Here is an 18,991-nt window from a genome sequence, read left to right as displayed (position 1 = left end):
TCTAAATAAAAACTATACATTATACTTTAACACTCAGGACAGCCTGCCCAGCTTGTTTGGTATGCCTTTGTATGCTACACTGTCATTAAAGTTTTTCATTGCATTTGCCATTGCTGTAGGGAACTTTGAAGGATGGACAGCATAATGAGATCCTTTTGAAATATTGTATGACTAATGGTAACCTATTATCCTAAAACTCTGCGTTTCAAGAGCACAAACAAATGCCTCTGTGAGACATCCAAATAGCCTACCTATTATGCACTGTCTCATCTCCAGGTAATATATAGAAATAGGCAGAAGGAGGAAAAGGACAAAAAGTTTGCATGCCCATTACTCGAATGGGATTGTTAATCAGAAATGCTAACACAGGAGAGACATCGAGATAAAGGCAGACAGTCGTGATCTTTAAAAGTATGTTTGCATTCATTATGTTATCCTTAAATTGAGTTTACACTCGGACTGTTTGCTGGTTGGATACAAAACACGGAGTGTAAACTTCAATAATGTATTCGATAATGTATTTCTTCTGTAGAATTGAACATTATTCTCTCTTTTATTGCAGGAGTAATCTGTGTGGAAGGAGAGGGGTTTCCTGACCGCACTGCCAACAACTTTTTACAGGAGGTCCCACCAACACCCGGTGCCAGTGCGCGCTCCTCTGACGCAACCACGTCGCTGTGGCTCAACGCGATGGCGGACCGCAATGTCCCCAGACCTGCCCAGGGAGGGACGGAGCAAAGTCACTGAGCCACTCTCACCGGCTCCGTCAAACTGACCACCTGTTAAAGAGAGCCCGCCGCTGCCATTGCCGTCCCTCCCGTGAAATAGTATGTGGGACGGGATCTGCTCGGAGTGCACTGACCGGGACGATCCAGAAGTGGAGTGAAGAGGAGCGGAGTGCGCCGGGCTGACGCACCGCATGTTGAACCAGCAAGTTGACTGAAATAACAAAAGTCGCGTCGACGGGGAAGGGGACAGCCGCTCTTGGATTTAACGGAGGTTTGAGGGGACAGTTGTTCCGGCAAAATGAAATTCGCGGAGCATCTTTCGTCCCACATCACTCCAGAGTGGAGGAAACAGTACCTTCAGTATGAGGTAAAGTGAAATTTATTTCGGATTAGAAATAAACTCATTATGAATATGGGAATAGCCGAAACTCCCATAAATTCACTCTTTTTAAAAGAAAGTGGGAGACAAGATTTAACATAAACCATGAAAGAATGTCAACGCTTTTTAAATAATTTGTTTTTAGTTTCAATTTAGTCTGCTCCCGAGAGCAATAAACGACGGGAGAGATAAGGGATGTCCTATTGTTTATGGAGGGGAAATTGACTGCGGGTGTTAAGAGCCTTCGGGAGCATTCATTTTTATTTATTATTGCTGTTTGCTGAGTTTTAACACCTAAAAATGAGCAGAATTAATAATTTACTGAACAATGAAATGCATTTCAACAGTTAATTCAACAATTTTGTCATTTTAACAATACACAGTATTAATATTATTAGAATTCTATAAATAATTAATTTCTCAAGCTTCTTTGTGGGTTTTTTGTTTTTGCTTTTTCTTTGCATAGTGATCAGCCATTGATTTCAGCAACATATTGTTTTGTTTCATATCTTGATTTCTTTTATTTAGTTTTTCATCAAATAACAGAGGGGTGTTATTTAAAAAGGGGGAAAAGATGCTTATTGTCAATTAGTTTGATAATTCTGTCCATTAAATTTACATTCTTCATTCATTTCTTTAATTTTTATTATTTTCAACAATCTAAACGAAGGCACAGCGAATCTCCCCCGCACTAATTATGCATCATTGCAAAATTGCAAATATTCTTCTTTAATCATTTCTTGTTTTGGACTACAGTTACATATTATTTTTAGTTTATGAGGATGTAGTTGGTATTCATATTTTGCACAGTTGAATAGGAATCTCCATAAATCACCCTGCAGAACATCATCTCACAGGATATTCAGTCTGGTTTCTGATGTCTGTGGATTTACAGAGACCTTTGTGTGCACACATGGTCTTTGTTGGATGGTGTTCAGTATTTGAGAGCAGTATTTCATATTCACACCCCACTTCTTGCTGGCTTTAAGAGCTTTATTGCAGACATGCAGTGACAGGACATGCTGCTCTGTTCCATTTAGCTCTATGAATTATAGACAAAGACCCTGTTCTCTTCAACCTCAGCAGCCTGCATCCCAGACTCAACAGAAGCAACCTGCACTGGTTTTATTTTGGAAACATGCCCTGAATCTGCTTAGTAAATTGGATGATTGCTACAGCGGACATTTGGATCAGTCCAGCTGGCTGCGAGTGATATGGTGTCATCATTGTTTGATAAAAACATCTTCAGTTACAGTAATTGAAGTTGAAGAAAATTAAAGAGATGTCAGATGTGTAGTAGACACACTTAAAAGACAACTTTACTGATGAATTTAATCTGAACTGATTATGAACATTCATGCACAGCCAGTGTGAGGTATTTGTACAGACTGACGCACAGTGAGCCCAGGGACAGATGCGTGGCCATACCAGCCATTTTACACCTCCAGTCTTCAGCTCGGTACTCACTGACCTGAGATGGATGATAGATTTTCTCTGTCATCCCTGCCTGATGTTTCTATTCATTTATATTAGATGTAATCATCTTGAATTGACATTAACATTTTAATGTTGTAGTAATATTAAGTAATACAGCAATTTTCTTCCAAAAGTTGATTGCAGATGATTGCATTTTTCTTACTGGAATTGTGCACATCTCTTTTTGATATATCAGAGGATATGACATCACTTTATTATGGGAATAACTGGTTTCCACTAGCCTGAAAGATAGTTTGATTTTATCCATCCATATTTAGTACTTGCTATTTCCTTATGATGTAAAATGAAAGTAAAGCAACTGTTATTGATACGTGATTCATATGGAGGGAAGATCTTTGTTTTTCTTTTCTTTTCTAACCATCCCAAAAACCCAGATTATACAAACATATTGTTCTTACATGTGTTGCTATTGTTGATTTATGCAGAACAACAAGGCCGGTCTGCTGTCCATGCAGTCTGCATTCTTCCTCATATCTGAATTATACATAGGGTTTTCAGGAAGGATGGGTTTGCATGTATTTGTGGAACTGCAGCTGCCTTGAGTCTTTGTCTGACCTCTGTAAATGCCGCTACCTCCTGAGTGGGTGGGAAAGAGAGAGATCAGGGAGAGAGCTCACACCCACAGATGATGGACATCTTATTCAAGGCTTTTATAACCCCTGAAATAAGTCAAGGTCAAAAACAAAGTTATCTGCAGCAAGGAAAATCAGTTGACTTTAGGTAAGTGGGTCACTGAGATTAAACAGACTTTGAAATAAATCAATTTTAATGTCATTCTGAAAAATGCAAAGTCTCGATATGCTGCTGTGATGCAACAGAAACAGTGTCAGCCCATGGACTCAGTTCAGGTTAGGGAGCATTACAGATACCTGGAGAAATTCAGATAAACATTCGGTCCTTATACATAGCCGGCAGTCCCTCATGTATTTATTCTGCATTATTTGTAGTGGTGGATACGACAGCCAACACAACTGTTATATTGTTATACAGCTGTCTGTCTATGAAATAAACATACTGACAAATTATTCCAACAACATGGGTCATTTTTACCCACACAGTAAAAGACATTTTATGTGGTACATTCAATATTACAGCTGACCACATCCAGATTAACTGTGGTTTGACGTGATATTCTTGCCTTTGTGTGCCAGTTGGATTAATTAACCTGCTGCCCAGTTTTCACTCTCCTCCTTTTTTTAGAGTGCGCTATTGTGTGGAAAGCTGTGCGCTGTCTACTTAGATTGGTCAGCCAGTTTCTATGCAGATGTGAAGGATGCGGCAAAGTGGATGTTCCAGGAAATGCGGGCTTTAGTTAGATGAACACTTCATTTAAACGTGGAGACATTGACGGGACGATTGAGCGATAGAGTAATTAGGTATCTGCTTCATCCTTTGGGATTGCATATATAAACCTATATGCTAAACAGCTGTTTGGTATGGAGGTGTGCATGTCCTGCCTACTTGACAAAGGGCAGGGGATGCAGGTTTATTGATAGGGAGAGGATTTGCCCTCAAATGTAATAGCTACTAGGTGCAAATATTTATCAAAAAACGTCTTTATGAACTGAGTTTACTGTCTACTTTTCAAGTTCATTTCTCTACATGTCCATGGGTTTTTCAGGCAAACGAGAATGTGCTTGTATTACAACATTTAAGAATTATGCTGTCAATAATTAGGTGTGGCAACTGTTGAATTCAAATGTATATTGATGAACTAATGTGTATTGAAGATTAGAGGTATATAGGAAGACTGAGAGCCAGAGCTGCAGGTTTGTGTGTGGGCGAGAGAACAAGGCCACTTATGCATTTACCTCCGCAGTCTAATCACTCGTGTAAGCTTAGATGAGGAGGAGGAGGAGAGTGCATGTGGAGATTTGCATTTACAATTCAAACCAGCAAAGTGACATTATGTTTACGAAAAGCAGGTGCTTGTCTGATTTCAGTGAGTGATTGCTGTTTGTTCAAAGGTGAAACCTTGTTGTTTGCTAATTAATCGGAGTGATGTCGTTTAAACCTGCCCAGTGAGCTTGGTATTGTCGCACATGTCATGGAAACGGTACTTAAAATATACAGCATTGCTCTCATCATCTGTATTTTGTAAAATGAACGTGTGATTTATCAGCATGTTCAACAATATGAACATTATGTATACAACAGGCATGGCATGGTGACTGCTGAGAACCCCCCTTTCTATACCCCTCCTCCTTCCTCCCATCCTCACCTCATCGTTCCTCCCCCACTGGGAGGACATCTGGTCCCCGACCAGACCTGCCCTCTGCTCCCCCTCCCTCCATTCTCTCCACTCCTCCTTCTACGTGCAGGGATCCACTCAGACACAGAGACAGAGATTCAAGTGATCCCACTGGCTTTCTAGTTGAGCCAGAGATCTCTTCAGACTAATAATGCACTCTGTGTGATATCTGCAAGCACGGGGATGACAAGTGCAAGCATCATAGAGGAAGAATTTGACTATTTAGCACTCAAAATATTTTGCTTAGCGTCCACTCATCACTTCACTGCTATGAAACCACTGAACTCAGAAACTGTACGTGTAGAACAAGCTCAGACCCTGCCTCACCCCTTCTGTTTAAGACATATCTACATGCAATCATTCTCTCAGCAATATCCCAGTTTGGTCCCTTAGCACATAGGAAACCACTGAACCAAAAGCAAACAACAGAACCTACAAGATCCATGGAAACCTCCTCCTTTGGACTCACCACTGCACTGCCCTCTTACAGTGCATGCGCAGTATACGCGAACAATTCGCCTCAGTTTGCATCCGCCCTGCCCCACTGGTCTCTTGTAATCATCGGAATCCCCTATTCTAACACTATTTGATAATAGGACATAGCTGCAGCCACTTGATTTATACAGGTAGATGTTAAGCCTGCTTGACTCTAAGCCTGCTGCACCTCCACCGTTGGAGCACCGTTGCCTGTTCAGTTTGCTGCAGCGTCATCAGCTGGGGGCCACCATTCACTGATGTTTCACCCCTTATCTCAGAACATCTCCTGGTGGTGGAGCAGTGAACGGGGACGTCTCCCTGACACTCCCTGCAGCCAACCTACTTCAGGAGTTATGAGCTCCTCATACCTTGTCCCGCCTCCTAAGCCAGAGCCAAAATCTCGCTTGTTCTGCCTCTTCGGCCACCTCCCTGGTTGCATTGCCCAGAGCTCTTCCATGTAGCCCCAGGTGTTTGAGTAGGCATGTGGTTGGACTCTACAGATTCTCCCTCCCTGAGGAAGTGGATCCTTTGTTGGTTCCCCATTGAACTAGCCTGGCATGCCTCCAGCCTCCCTCTTTCCACCAGCTCTGCCAGTTTCCTCAGCACTTGAGTGTACCGCCACCTGTACCGGCCCTGTGTCAGTGCAGTCTTGCAGCCTACAAGAATGTGTTGGAGGATGGTGTTGTTGGTCCAACAGAGGTCACAGGCCTGCTCTGGGCCCAGCCACTGATGGAGATTGTGGGGGGAGCGAAAAGTGTTGTACGTCGCCCTGATGCGAAAGCTGAGGAGCCTGTGGCGTTCTCCAGAACTCTGCCCAGCTGATTGCCGGGCCTGTGACAACCTCCCATGTTGTCCAGCCCCCTTGCTATGCCTGTGCCATTGCTTTTGCCCTTTACTCCTCCTGCTCCATCCTCCACCACAACAACAACAAGGCCCTTCCTCTCCTTCTTGCTGGCTCTTGACCACAGGCTGGATGGATGGCCCCCTTAAAGGCCTGCCCGCCCTGACTGGACTTTGCCCACAACTTCCTGGTGCTGCAGCCGGCCAATAGCCTTTCTGACTTCTTCCCCTGCTTTCCATTTCCTCCCTGTCATCACTCTGGCATGCATGTCCCTCACTGTGCATCTGAGGAGTCCCTCAGCTCCATGACATGTCTATGAGGCTGCCTATGTTTTGTCATTGTCTCGTCTCTATTGATCATTTCATGTTTTTGTGTTGCCGACAGCAACACAAAATAAAAAATAAAAGAGTTATTGCCCGCTCTATACAGATTTGGCAACAAGTGGGGAAACTAGGTAACTGGGAGATGCATGTCTCAAAATAAACTCCTCCGTTTGGATTAAAAAAAACAATCATGTTTCCTACATTGTCTAATGCTGGCTTTTACACTCTTTCTCTCACGTTATGGATCATGGTGGCCTAAGATCTTTCGAGGATCTTAAAAGCACATATAATTCGTTTAGAAAAAAGAATTAAATAAAAATTCAATTGACAACAACCAGAGTCAGCCATCAAGTCTGGTACTTGTGTTATGAGCATGTTTGGTTTAGTGAGTATGCATCATCATCACCATTTTAATGCATGGTCATTCAAACTGACAGCCCCATTAGGCTTGGCTTAGTTATTGTCCACAGGTTTCACCACTGATTACTGCCAAGCCTGCAGGTTTATCCCAGCTCCCCAAGGAGCCCCCCACCCCCTCTCCCATCACTGCCACATCACCATGGCAATGCCTCCCTGTCTGAATCTGAATGTCTATTTCCCACCTATTAGTCAGGGGGGCCTTTTTGCTCACCAGAGATTAGCCAGGGCCAGGCCCTGCTCCAACGACGTGTTTGTGCACAGTTGGTCTGCTGTGATCTTCATCAGACAAAGTAGAGACAACATGCAACATACAAATAAAATGTTCACCCCACAGATTAAACTCCAGTGTCAGAGTCTCATTGTGTATGTAACTCACAGAGGAACTCAAGCATCAACTACTAATGCACAGCAGTTTCCGAGTGGTTTCTCCACCCACACACAGGATTACTCACACCACTCATTCTCTGTCATGTTACAAAAGCAGAAAGTTATATAGGAATCATGGATAGAGAGAGAGTAGTTTGATATGATGAGTGGTTAAGATGGAAAATATTCATGTGTCAGATTTGGATAACAACATTTTTCCCATTTGGCTGCTCATTTCATTTACTAACATTCTGTGGATTACTACCTGAACTTAATAAAACTTCATTAAGTTAAATAAATTATTATTTTTATTTTGCCGGGTCAGTCACAAAGACAGTCAGGAAACAGGATTCAGTTTCAGGCTTTTCTCTGATTACCACTGATATGTTCAGATGAGCGAGCATGCAATTATCTGTCAGTGTCCATTATCTGCAAGATCAATCTTATTGCGGAGAAACAACCTCATTTAACCACTGCAGCTACCTCTCTCTCTCTCTCTCTCTCTCTCTCTCTCTCTCTCTCTCTCTCTCTCTCTCTCTCTCTCTTTCTTTCTCTTTCTCTCTCTCTTTCTCTTGTATCTGTCAGTTAGTCTGCCTGCCTGTCTCTCTTTCTCTGTTCAATCTGCTTTTATAATTAGACAGATTTACACTGTCTATTAAACTCTTGGTCAAAGAACCATTTAATTAAACCTGTAATATATTTTTCATTTTGAAATTCTGGGCAGTCTTTGTTGTTCATTGTAAAGTGATGTGAAGTCAGGCCATCTCCTTTCCTTATTTGCCTCAGTCTTTTAGATCAACTAAACTAGAGTGACAATACAGCATATGGAGCACTAACACCCAGTTTCCACCAGTATGGAACAGGTTCTCTTCCGTTTACTGTACATAATTTTGACCTGTTCAGAGCATTTTGACCAAAAATAAATTAGTTCAGAACAAGAAACTTTGGTTCCCAGCAGGAACCAAAAGAAAAGCAAGTTTCCCTTGGCCTGAAATTCAAACTGTGATGACATCAGTGGGCATGTCATACAGAGAACCCCAGCAGTGGGTCCTAAAACCCAGAAATGAATTAGCATTTCAGCACTTCCAGTTCCCCCGTCACAAAGTCATTGTTTTTTTGATTGAGTTTTTGGTTATAGATGCCTAAAATAAGGTCTGTGCTGAACACAAGCTTAATAGACTGTTTGTTCTACTACATAAAATACAACAGTATATACCTGACTTGCAAACTTTGAAGCTTTTACTTGTCTTAGAAAAGGCGGCTGCTACACGCGGCTAAATGAGACTACAGAACATCATAACATTGAGCTGCACTGAACACAGCTTTACAGCCTTGTAGCGGTAACAATGTGACCGTAGTGTAGTTTGTTTATGGTTTAACAATAGCTTTTTACCAAACGTCCCTAGAACTACACTGCACAGCAAACCAACGAGCAAAAAACAACCAAACAAGCAGCATGGTTTTAAAAAAACTGAACAGAACCGGTTCAAGAACCTGAGCGACTTTGGTGGAAACAAGAAGTACCACAAACTGGTTGTGGACAAATTGTTGTTGTATATGGCAATCACTCTGTCAAATATGGCAAATTGCCATAATTGACAAAGTATTGCCATATTTGACAGAATGTTCTCAGCTCTGTGAGCTATTGCAAGCTCTAGATGTCTCTGTGTATTAGAATAACTTGGAGTAAATGAGACCATTTAAATGCCAGAGTTTGTGCATTGTTCATTATGTTAACAGCTGTGTGGCGGTTGCTGTAATCTCCATATGGAGAACAAGAGTTTAGTTAATGGCTCTCAAATGGCTTTAGAGGGTTTAAATGCGACTCTAAAAGCAGATGGTGCTAATAAATGTGTAATGCCTCACGGTGTACTGTAAGCTTGTTTTACTTGTGCTAGTGTATGTAACTGTAAATACACTCTCCTCATTTGATCTAATGTGGAACAGACTGATCTTTTTAATGACTCCACAGTCACTCCATGCATGTGAATACTAATCCCCTGTATCTATGAATGCTATAACATCCATGTCAAAGTACATAAAGTACAAATCAGAATGATGTGTTACATGGGTCAGAGTTTGCAGACACTGATTTCGTTTTCTCATTTCCTCATCAGGCGTTCAAGGATATGCTGTATGCTGCCCAGGACCAAGCCCCGTCCATAGAAGGTAAGGAGACCCCCTGTTTAGATAAACAAACACAGACAGACAGACGCACACACAGCCACAGACACTTGCATACCCACTGCCCCCCGCTCAGGGCCTGTTTGGGCATCCCCAGAATAACAGCCCTTCGTCTGCTAAAAATAGGTAGAAATCATTGCTAACATGCTGCCACTCACTCTGGTGGCTGTGACTCAACCAGACTAAAGCCAAGTACCAAATCCTTACCTTCCACCTTACTGTCTTTCTTTTTAACCTGCAGGAATTGGTGGACAGCACAAAAGTTAAAAAAAAACATGCTGTAAAATTACACTTGGTTGAGTGATTAGGGTTTTATGTTGCACACATGCTTTGGTTGAAAAAGATGTTTCTTGAAGTAAGCGCTCAGTGCATTAAAACAACAGTGTATCAGAAGTGGCAGACCAAAGCTGAGATAAATGTCTGGCTGAGTGTTGAGTGTTGCTACACAGCAAAGATAAGGAAAGGCCTCTGGCTATAATTAATCTCTGGCTTTAAACTGCATGTGATGTGTGATGAGGAAAGAATGTTAACCATTTGTTTTTATTTTAGATACCCGTTTGTGGAGGTAAACAACTTTCTTTAGTTGCAGACTTGAGACGTACTTTATGACATGGTGACGTTCTGTCTGTGTGACTGTGGGACTGTATCTGAAGGTCCAGGCTTGTCCTGAAATATAGCTGCACAAAACTGACCCCTGTGATGGGGTCATTGTGTGCCCTCATGTCCAAATGTGTGTATGTGTCTGATAGATTTTACAGTGTTGTGCAACATGCACCCTCACAGAGCTGCAACTCCCAGAGCTCAGTTCCAGCTGAGCGGTCTCGATATGGATGGGAATATGATGAGATTCTATCCATGAACAACTTAAACGTAATAGACAGTCACAGTGTGTAGATGATAAGGCTCTGTCTGTGTGTGTGTGTGTGTGTGTGTGTGTGTGTGTGTGAGTCAGTTTCAGGCACAAAGACAGACATTTGTTGACTTTATTTTGACGGCAGTAGGCATGAAATAAGACCCTCAGGAATTATTACGTAAAATATTTGATGAAATGTGATTTGAATGCTCATTTTTTTGGGTGTATGAAAGCTTTTGTACATGTTTGGTTTCTGTTGGCATTGCATGGTCCTGAGGATTGCAGATTGCAACGAGCTGAAACATCTCCTGGTTAGAAATCCTTCAGTGTTCTTTGTTCGGGTTTTTTTTTTTTTTTACCCGGACCTGTGTTATCCACAGAGTTCTCCTCCTTTCCAAAACAAACGAACAACCTAGGTGATTAAAACTAGTAAAAACACTTAATAAAGAAGTTTTATGTTACAAATCAGTGTTTCTTTGATGCTGTTTGGCATGTCAGAGATGGGCTGCTAGCCTAGCACCTGCTAATGTCTCCACCTTTTTTATCTAATAACTTAAGATCCAGGACATTCAGGAGGCTTTTATCAGGAACTGAATTGTCAGCAGAGGTCTCCTCCTTTCCAAAACAAATGGACCAGGTAACTTAATCTGGAAAAAACACTCAACAGAGCAGTTTCACATTAACAAAAAAAGTATTTCCAACAATCCAGTTGTGGAGGGACGGCTCACTATAGTTGATGCGAAAACACAAATGGCCTTTTCTTGAGCCAGTGTTTGGTTTGTCCGTTTTGAGCTACAGTAGAAAAACGGCACTGCAACACAGCAATATTGGTTCGACAAGGCCCCACTTTCTATGTAGATTTAAACTGCTCATTACAAGGTAACAAAAACACAACAATTCTTATCTTCAGGTGTTTATACACTAAAGCAAACATACCTTTTATATTGTCTCCCATTTCTGCCAGTATATCCCCCTAAGTCTTGCACACTGGACCTTTAACTCTACTATTGAACACACGTCTTGTTCGGTGATAACATACGAGCTGTGCCTCTCCTTTGAGCGCTGTCTCCAGAGGCTGTTAGCCATGCCAGGCGAGCTCAACGTGAATGATAAATCGTTTCCTGTCTCAGGTCTGAGCTGTACCCATGGGTCACTGCTCTGCCTGTCAGCTTGTCGCAAGATAGGTGAGGCTGTTGTATGAATAGAGACTGGATCAATCAATCAGTAGAAAATCCTACTGTGTCATTCATCTGGTATTGTTGTGACGTTCCAACAGGCCCACTCAATCAAATTGATTTGTGTGCTTTTCACACTTTTTTTTCACACACCAAAACACTGTAGCAGGTGAGTGCAAAGACAAGAGTATGAGCCATTGCATTTATTTTGTAAAAGAAAGGAAATCTTTGAATGTATCAGACAGTTGTCTCTTCCTTTTGCTGTTTTATAGGAAAGAGAGATGCTGTAATGGAAACAGCAGTAAAAGCAGAGAAACTGTGTTACTGAGCCCTGTCCAGTACTCTCTCCTGTGGCGGAGAATGTGTTGACTTTTCATAACAGAAACAAGATTAGCAGGTATAAACTTGAAGCTTACTGCAGCATTTTCTCTTCACCTCTGCCAAACCCAATCTGTCAAATCTGATGGAATTTAAACTGGGGCAGAACGATAAAATGGACTGCACCTATAGCATATATAGCATGTATTTATTTATTTTTTTTTTCACCTTTGTGGACAAAGCGCATTACGATTTTCCTACACACACACACACACACACACACACACACACACACACACACACACACACACTCACACACTCACACACTTGCACACAGGGCAGCCAAACTGTGCTGAAGTGCTGAAGAATCAAAAACATTTTTGACTGCAGTTTTTGCTCAAGGACACTTTGACATTTGGACACAAAGAGGAGTATCTAACCAGCAACACTAAGATAAATCAACCACCTCTTTGTGGCCCGCTGTTTTATATCATATTTTAAAAATCATATAAAGAGCATGTTTGTTCGTAGTTTTTCTTTTTTCTTTTTTTTTTTGCTTTTACAGTTCCAAAGTCTATAAATGCTTGTTAACTTTTAAAAAATGTCTAACTTATGTTGCCATTATCGAATAATCTGTCAATACATTTTCTTGAAAAATCACTTCGTTGTTTGGTGGATTAAATTCCAGGAAATGGTGAGAAATGTTGATCAGTTTCCCAAAGCCCAAAATGACATCCTAAAATGTCTTGTTTTGTCCGTAACCCAAAGATATTTGGTGGATTTTCATAGAGGAGAAGAGAAACTAGAAAATATTCACATTTAGGATGGAATCAGACATTTTTTAACTCTTGATCAATTATAAAATTAATCGATCATTAATTTAATAGTTTTGCAAGATTATTCGATCAAAATAATTTTCTATTTATTGTGTCATTGATCAACTGATAGTTGCAGCTCAGGAAACCAGTTACCAAAACTGATTAAAATGCACTGAAAGATAATTTTTATGATATACTGTATTTTATATTTTTTTTGTTATTATTTATTTTTAAATTTTTCAAATACAGAATATAAATGGACTAGTTTTTAGTTTGTGTCACATTCCCATGCATATATTTTGATATTGATGGTGAAACAATGTATTCCAAGCCCAAATTTGAATCTTGATCATGTTATTCAATCAATTCCCTGAGAGGAAGGCTAATAATGAGGATCTGATTCAAGGGTGCTCTCCTCTCCCTCTCTCGCTCCCTCTTGTCTCCTCCCTCATTCATTACAAAAAGCAGCATTTTTGGTATTCAGAGGATGTTTCCCTTGCCTGAGGGAGACAGTTTACTGGGTTATAGCTACTTGCTCACCCACTCTGCTCTCTCACTGAACACCCTGCTGTACCTGATAGAGCTGTGCAGCAGACAGACACATCTCTGAACAGGAAGCACTTCAAAGCCTCTGTTATGGCCTCTGCATGTGTATCGTTGTCAGGTTGTGAGACTGTCACTACACATGGCCAATAATGTAGGAAAAAAATATGTCTGATAGTCATAGTTTGATGTTTCTGTAAGTGTATAATCGTCTCTTATGCAGTGCTATCACGTTTTTTGTTTAAACAGACACATTAGCACCTCCATACTTTAGAGCCTCTGTGAGATAATGCGCTTCTTTCAGCACCTTTTTTAGTCCAATTAATCAGACAGTTTCACCAAGATGAATGTAGAGTAATTAAGAGAGCTTGTTGTAGACAAAAACACATGCACATTGTGGTAGCTCTGCTGCTGCATGTGACCCTTCACCCCTCGTTAAGATCCTTTGTTCGCTTTCCCTCCGTCCCTCTATTGGTCCTTGTGTAATTGTAATTAAAATACGCCTGTCCCCGTACTGTGGAGAGCCAGAGGAGGACAACAGAGAGAACAGCTGGTTGGATCGCTGGTCCTCGCTGTTCCAACTATTAAAATGAGTTATGCCACAGTTTAATTCAATTAGTCAATAGAGTCTGAGAACAATGGCCCTGGATAATGAACATGCAGCTTTAACAGTAATCTCTCTGTGTGTTTGCTTGTTTTACTATTTCCAGCAATGTTCACATGCTGTACATGCCACACATGACTCTATTTATATTATGGAACATTTATCTAATCCTGCTGCAGGGGGGAGGAGGTTTCACACTGCAAGTCATTCAGTCGCTGTGCCATTCAGTCACTCATTCATTCATTCATTGTGTTCTTCATTCTTCTACTCTGTAAATGGTCAGTCAATTACTGTGATGGTATCTCTGCTGGGCTGGAGTGAAGGGGAGCTGTGGAAAGATGGCAGCGATGGCACTGGAAGTAAGGGTGGGGCTCTGTCACACACACACACACACACACACACACACACACACACACACACACACACACACACACACACACACACACACACACACACACACACACATTGTCCGAGGAGGGGAATGGGGTGCTATGTTATTGACCTACAGCTCAGGGAACCAGAGAATGGATTTTCCTCTGAGTCACAGGGTCTAGATGTCAGAGATGAATGAATCAGACTAAAAAAAAAGCTATGAATGGATGAGTTCTCATCCATCTCAATTATCATTAACTTTTCTATATTATATAGTTAAACTCCTCCAGGAACTGTCCATGAAATGTTCGCTACTGTCTTGTGGCTTGCCTGTCAGTTGCCTTGTCCCTTTAGGGCTTTTCATGTTTTATGCAGTCAAATCAATAACAGTATAAAAGCAGTGGTGTGAAAAGAGGGTGCTTGCAGTATTTCTTTGTGTGTTGATGAATTGTTCTACCATTTCCCTTAAAAAGAAATGTGAAAGTATTCAGTAAATAGTCTAGTAGCCTCATCAGTTGTGGGTTTTACTGCGTTGAAATCCACTTTTATTTAGGAAGTCCAAATCTATCCCTGTAAGGAGTGAGAGGATGTGTGTGAACACCGAAACCTTTAACCTTTAGAGAAGCTTAAACATGATATAGGGTCCTTGATTTCTGAGTGTCTTTTGTCACTATCAGTCATCACAGCCATGTCTCATTTGTTGGAGAGATTGACAGTCTCATTATAAAGCACACTGAAAGGAAAATATGTCGAGACTGTATGAAACTGCTGATATGGCTGTTGAGTATGAATACACTGTGTTTGAATGCACATACGTTTGCATGGCTGTATGCATGTGCATGTGTGCAGGTTTGTCTCTGTGCTATGACGCTGTTGTAGACTTAACATTATACGGATTGTTAATGTGCTTAAATGCATCCTGGTGTGTCAGGCTTGGGGCCGAGCCATTCGCAGGCCAGACCGTGTTTGTGTTTAAGTGGTCCAGGGTTGCTCGGCTGCTATCAGAGTGGGAAGAGAGGACAGTGCATGTCATTTCTTCAAAGAGCAATATGAAACCACCACTCAAACTTTACAGACACGTGATCGAGACAAAACAAAGACAGCAGAATGCCATAAAATAGAGCATGAAGAGTACCTCTCCATGGAGCCAGATGGATGTATGAATGGATGAAATTAATGTTTCACTCTGTTTCTCATTGAGTGAGAACAAGACAGCAACAGAGCCAGATGTTCATTTTTCCATCCCAGACCGCTACACCATCACAGCTGCCTGGTCTCTGCTGCGCAGCCTGTGAGGCTTTCATTCCCACGCTTCCTCTAGACAACATTGGTCTTCCTCTCTTTCGCGTCTTCTTGGCTTTGAGGACAGGATCATAACCAGAACAGGAAACCTGCAGACCAACTGTGACTTTTTTTTTAAGCTCTGCACCGCTCTTACAGCTTCCTAATGAATATTTTTGTCTCTATGCGGGAGCCATCGTACCTAATCTGCTTAATAAAAGCGCACCATGAATCACAACCACTAATTACCTCAACTACACCTTTCCGACAGCACTAATTCTGCTATTTTCTGTTGTCCATGCTGCTTACTCGCCCGCCATTTTGTCTGCTGTTGACGAACATGATGAGAGGTTTTTCAAAGGCTTCTGGCTGTGTAATACAGTGCTGATTGTTATTCTGCTGGCGTATATGATGGAACAGCAGCTGTTATTACTGTTGTTAGTCCCCCTTGGAGTTTGTCCTTGCTCTCCGACGTAGAAAAGCATTCTGATTTCTGTAATTTTCTCGCTTTGGCATGTTTATAATTGATGTTTTTTATTCAGTCTTTTTCTTATTTCAGTATCCTAAATGCTAAATGTTGCTGTTTACCTTGCCTCTTGTCACTAGATTAGTTTGTTGCATTCATGGTGTCCCTTTTTTGATTTATTTGTGTTTTTATAGGTTACATAAACAATAAGAAATATTGTGTCCACACTGGAATACTGTATAAATTATGAACAACCTTGGATGGATCTCTACAGTAGATGAATAAATGAATACCTGCATACATACACTGAGTCCCTGCAGCCACAGCAGCCCAAGCAAACATGCATAACAGACACCCAGGCAATGAGGTTGAGAAACACATACAACTCTGTGTGTGGTTAGAAAGACAGGCAGATGTTGGCAACATGGCAGGAGGTCAGGCAGGAGCTGAGAAGGTGAGATATGGGTGGAAGGGAGACAGATGGAATGGCAGACAGACAGGTAGACAGGCAGGAGGCTTCGACAGGACAGTAGTATGGCAGCCCGGGTCTCCCACCAACCTGCATTATTGATGGGCTCTTTGACAAGCTGCTGCTCCGGCGCACTTCCATGCGCTAATTGTGGGTTTTTGTGGGGGTTGGTACTTTTTTTTGTCCTTAATCTTGGTGCCATCTTGAAAGTAGATTCAGAGAAATTCCAAGCAAGTAAATCAAATTGAGCAACAATGGCTACATTTACACGCGCACTAATATTCCACTATTTTCCTGAAATACTGCAATATTTTAAATTTGATAGGAGTAATGTAAACAGCATATTTTGTGTGGATATGATGAATTAAGCCTTTTTCTGATTAAAGCATTTTCCAGTTGAGATTTGGGATATGCCGTTATTATTCTGGGTTTAGGACATGTGCTTTCAGAATATGTTTGTCAATTGGGGGTTTTTACTGCACTTTGTGACACACCCCCCCTTGCCTGTTTATGACCGGCTCTGTATTTTGTCTCGGATACATTGTAGATAAACAAACCAGCCAACAGTTTGCAAAGCTGTGGTATGTATGCTCAAAAAAAAAAAGCAAAAAAAAAAGCCAATATTTCTGGTCAGAAGGAGGAACACAACTACATTTGAACATTATAAAAGACTTAAATTTGAACACATTTTTTAATATTAGTAAATATCGTGATGCTGACCTTTTCAAGAAGGTGGTTGAGGGAAATAATGAGCGAGGCTGCCACTGATGGAAAACTTAGGGTGAAAAAAAGCTATTTTGATGCAACGCGGCAAAATGGCACAAGCGGATCCAGCTGTTCCACTTTTTTTGAATATTTTGTTGTAACAAATTACATGTTTGGGCATGGTACTTTGAGTATGCATGGCTGCATGTGAACGGGAATATAAGTAGAATATCAATTTTAATTATCCATGTACAGCCTAATAGGAATTTTGTCTTTTCCAGAATAATGCAAAAAACTGAATATTTTGTGGATTTTAATATAGTCAATGAAATATGCCATCTGGAATTGGGCATGAAGGATCTAATGGCCCAATCTTTTAGCGATCCATGAACAAGATAAATTTCATTGTTGCTGCTTTTAGAGAAAACGTTATTTATTGTCTATAAAGAGATAACTGAGACTGTTTTTCAGCACCTGTTTCTCTGCTCCGTTACATCAATATTTTCAGGAGAAGCAAAGACACCTGAGGCTTTTTATCCAGTGTAGATTATTAGTCTACAATAGACTGCCATGAAATGATCTTTTTTTTTAAAAATTATACAGCTAATGATGTTTAAACAGGCAATTTCTTGAGCAGTTACATCCATAATCAAATCAACAGAATGGGTTTCTCCTCACCCAAGCAGGCTTAGCTTCCAGAGTGGATTCAAACCAGCCTTGATCCTACAGAGCAGTGAAGAAGGGAGGTGGTAGTGGACTGGAAGATTGGTCCTTTGATGGGGCTTCTAACGGTATTAGAGTGGAGAGAAGCAGGGGGGTCAGGGTCAATACAAAGCTAGGATCACTATCCCAAGGTCAGGGACTAATCGAACTGAAGTAATGAACGATGGAAAGGGTGATAGGTAATTGGATGAAGACGTGGATGGAGAAAGATGGCCAGCACTCTTTGCTTTTATGTTGGATGTGATAATTCTGTAACAATAAAATGAAGGAAAGTGGTTGGAACACAATTAAAAATTGATTGAATTGGACTGTCAATGACCATTCTGGAGCAGAAAAAGATAGAAACATACAGTGAGAGAGATCCTTCAGGCTGCAGACAGACAAACAGACTGAGTGGGAGGTCCCTGGGCTCATCTCCAATGCATGTTGCCCTGCATTAGCACTACAGCCATCCCACAAGAGAAAGACACAGAGAGAAAGAGAACCTTGATAGATGAAAGTCTTCTATCCATCCGTCCATCCATCCATTATTCATTGGTGAATTAGATCTCGCCTGAATGAAGGAGAGGAAAGAGGAGGAGGAGAGGGGGAGAGAGGGAAAGGTTGGATGGTTTAGGGGAGGAGGCATCTGGATTGCTGTAGCAGTGTTAGGAAAGGGTGAGGAGTTCAGATAAGGATGTGGCTCCAGCAGGGATGGTATTTTTAGATTTGGGGCATTTTACAGTCTGAGTCTGGGAGGATAAGATTTCCACTGGTGCAAATGTGATATTGGCAAAATGGGATGCAGGTTTGAGGTGTAGAGAAAAAGCATAAAGAGGTGGTAGGGGCTGGAGTTCAAGAATGGGAGAAATGATAGTTATGTGTTTGTGTGTTTTGGGGAAGGGATGGATAAGAACCTTTTATAGCTACAGTTGGTAGCTTTTATAAAAATAAAATTTTGTCATATTTACTGAAACTTTCACATATCCACATAGTAGTATTTGAGAATGATTTTTTATTTTTACTTTTTTTGCCAGGAAATATACTGTACACTTTACTTCTGGGACCAGGGGTTTTGTTGTAGAAGGAAAGCTCTTCACTCTCACGCTACTCTTTGGTACAAGCAGTTGCAGACATGCAGGCAGGGGCACAGAGGGGGAGAGAGAAGAAGAATCCACCCCAAAAATACCAAGCCAAAAATAACTAATCAGAGCCAAGG

At 41.2% G+C, this 18,991-nt stretch overlaps 1 protein-coding gene across 6 annotated transcripts in view; it reads left to right on the top strand.

The window, feature by feature from the left end:
* The window catches only part of xpr1a (xenotropic and polytropic retrovirus receptor 1a), a 126,321-nt gene that overhangs the window by 32,526 nt on the left and 74,804 nt on the right, over nucleotides 1–18,991 (top strand). For all 6 annotated transcript variants that reach the window (XM_088077768.1, XM_088077769.1, XM_042483774.2 and 3 more), the window contains 2 exons: nucleotides 563–1,095; nucleotides 9,400–9,451. In XM_088077768.1, the coding sequence (XP_087933894.1) occupies nucleotides 1,027–1,095; nucleotides 9,400–9,451 (121 nt within the window). In that variant the 5' untranslated portion in view covers nucleotides 563–1,026. The remainder of the gene's footprint in view (nucleotides 1–562; nucleotides 1,096–9,399; nucleotides 9,452–18,991) is intronic.

The sequence above is a fragment of the Plectropomus leopardus genome, chromosome 5 (genome assembly GCF_026936395.1).
Source record: "Plectropomus leopardus strain MGB_pleo_1.0 chromosome 5, ASM2693639v1, whole genome shotgun sequence".
Taxonomy (NCBI): Eukaryota; Metazoa; Chordata; class Actinopteri; order Perciformes; family Serranidae; genus Plectropomus; species Plectropomus leopardus.
The sequence above is the reverse complement of the archived record's forward strand: the minus strand, read 5'-3'. Positions and strand labels throughout refer to the sequence as shown.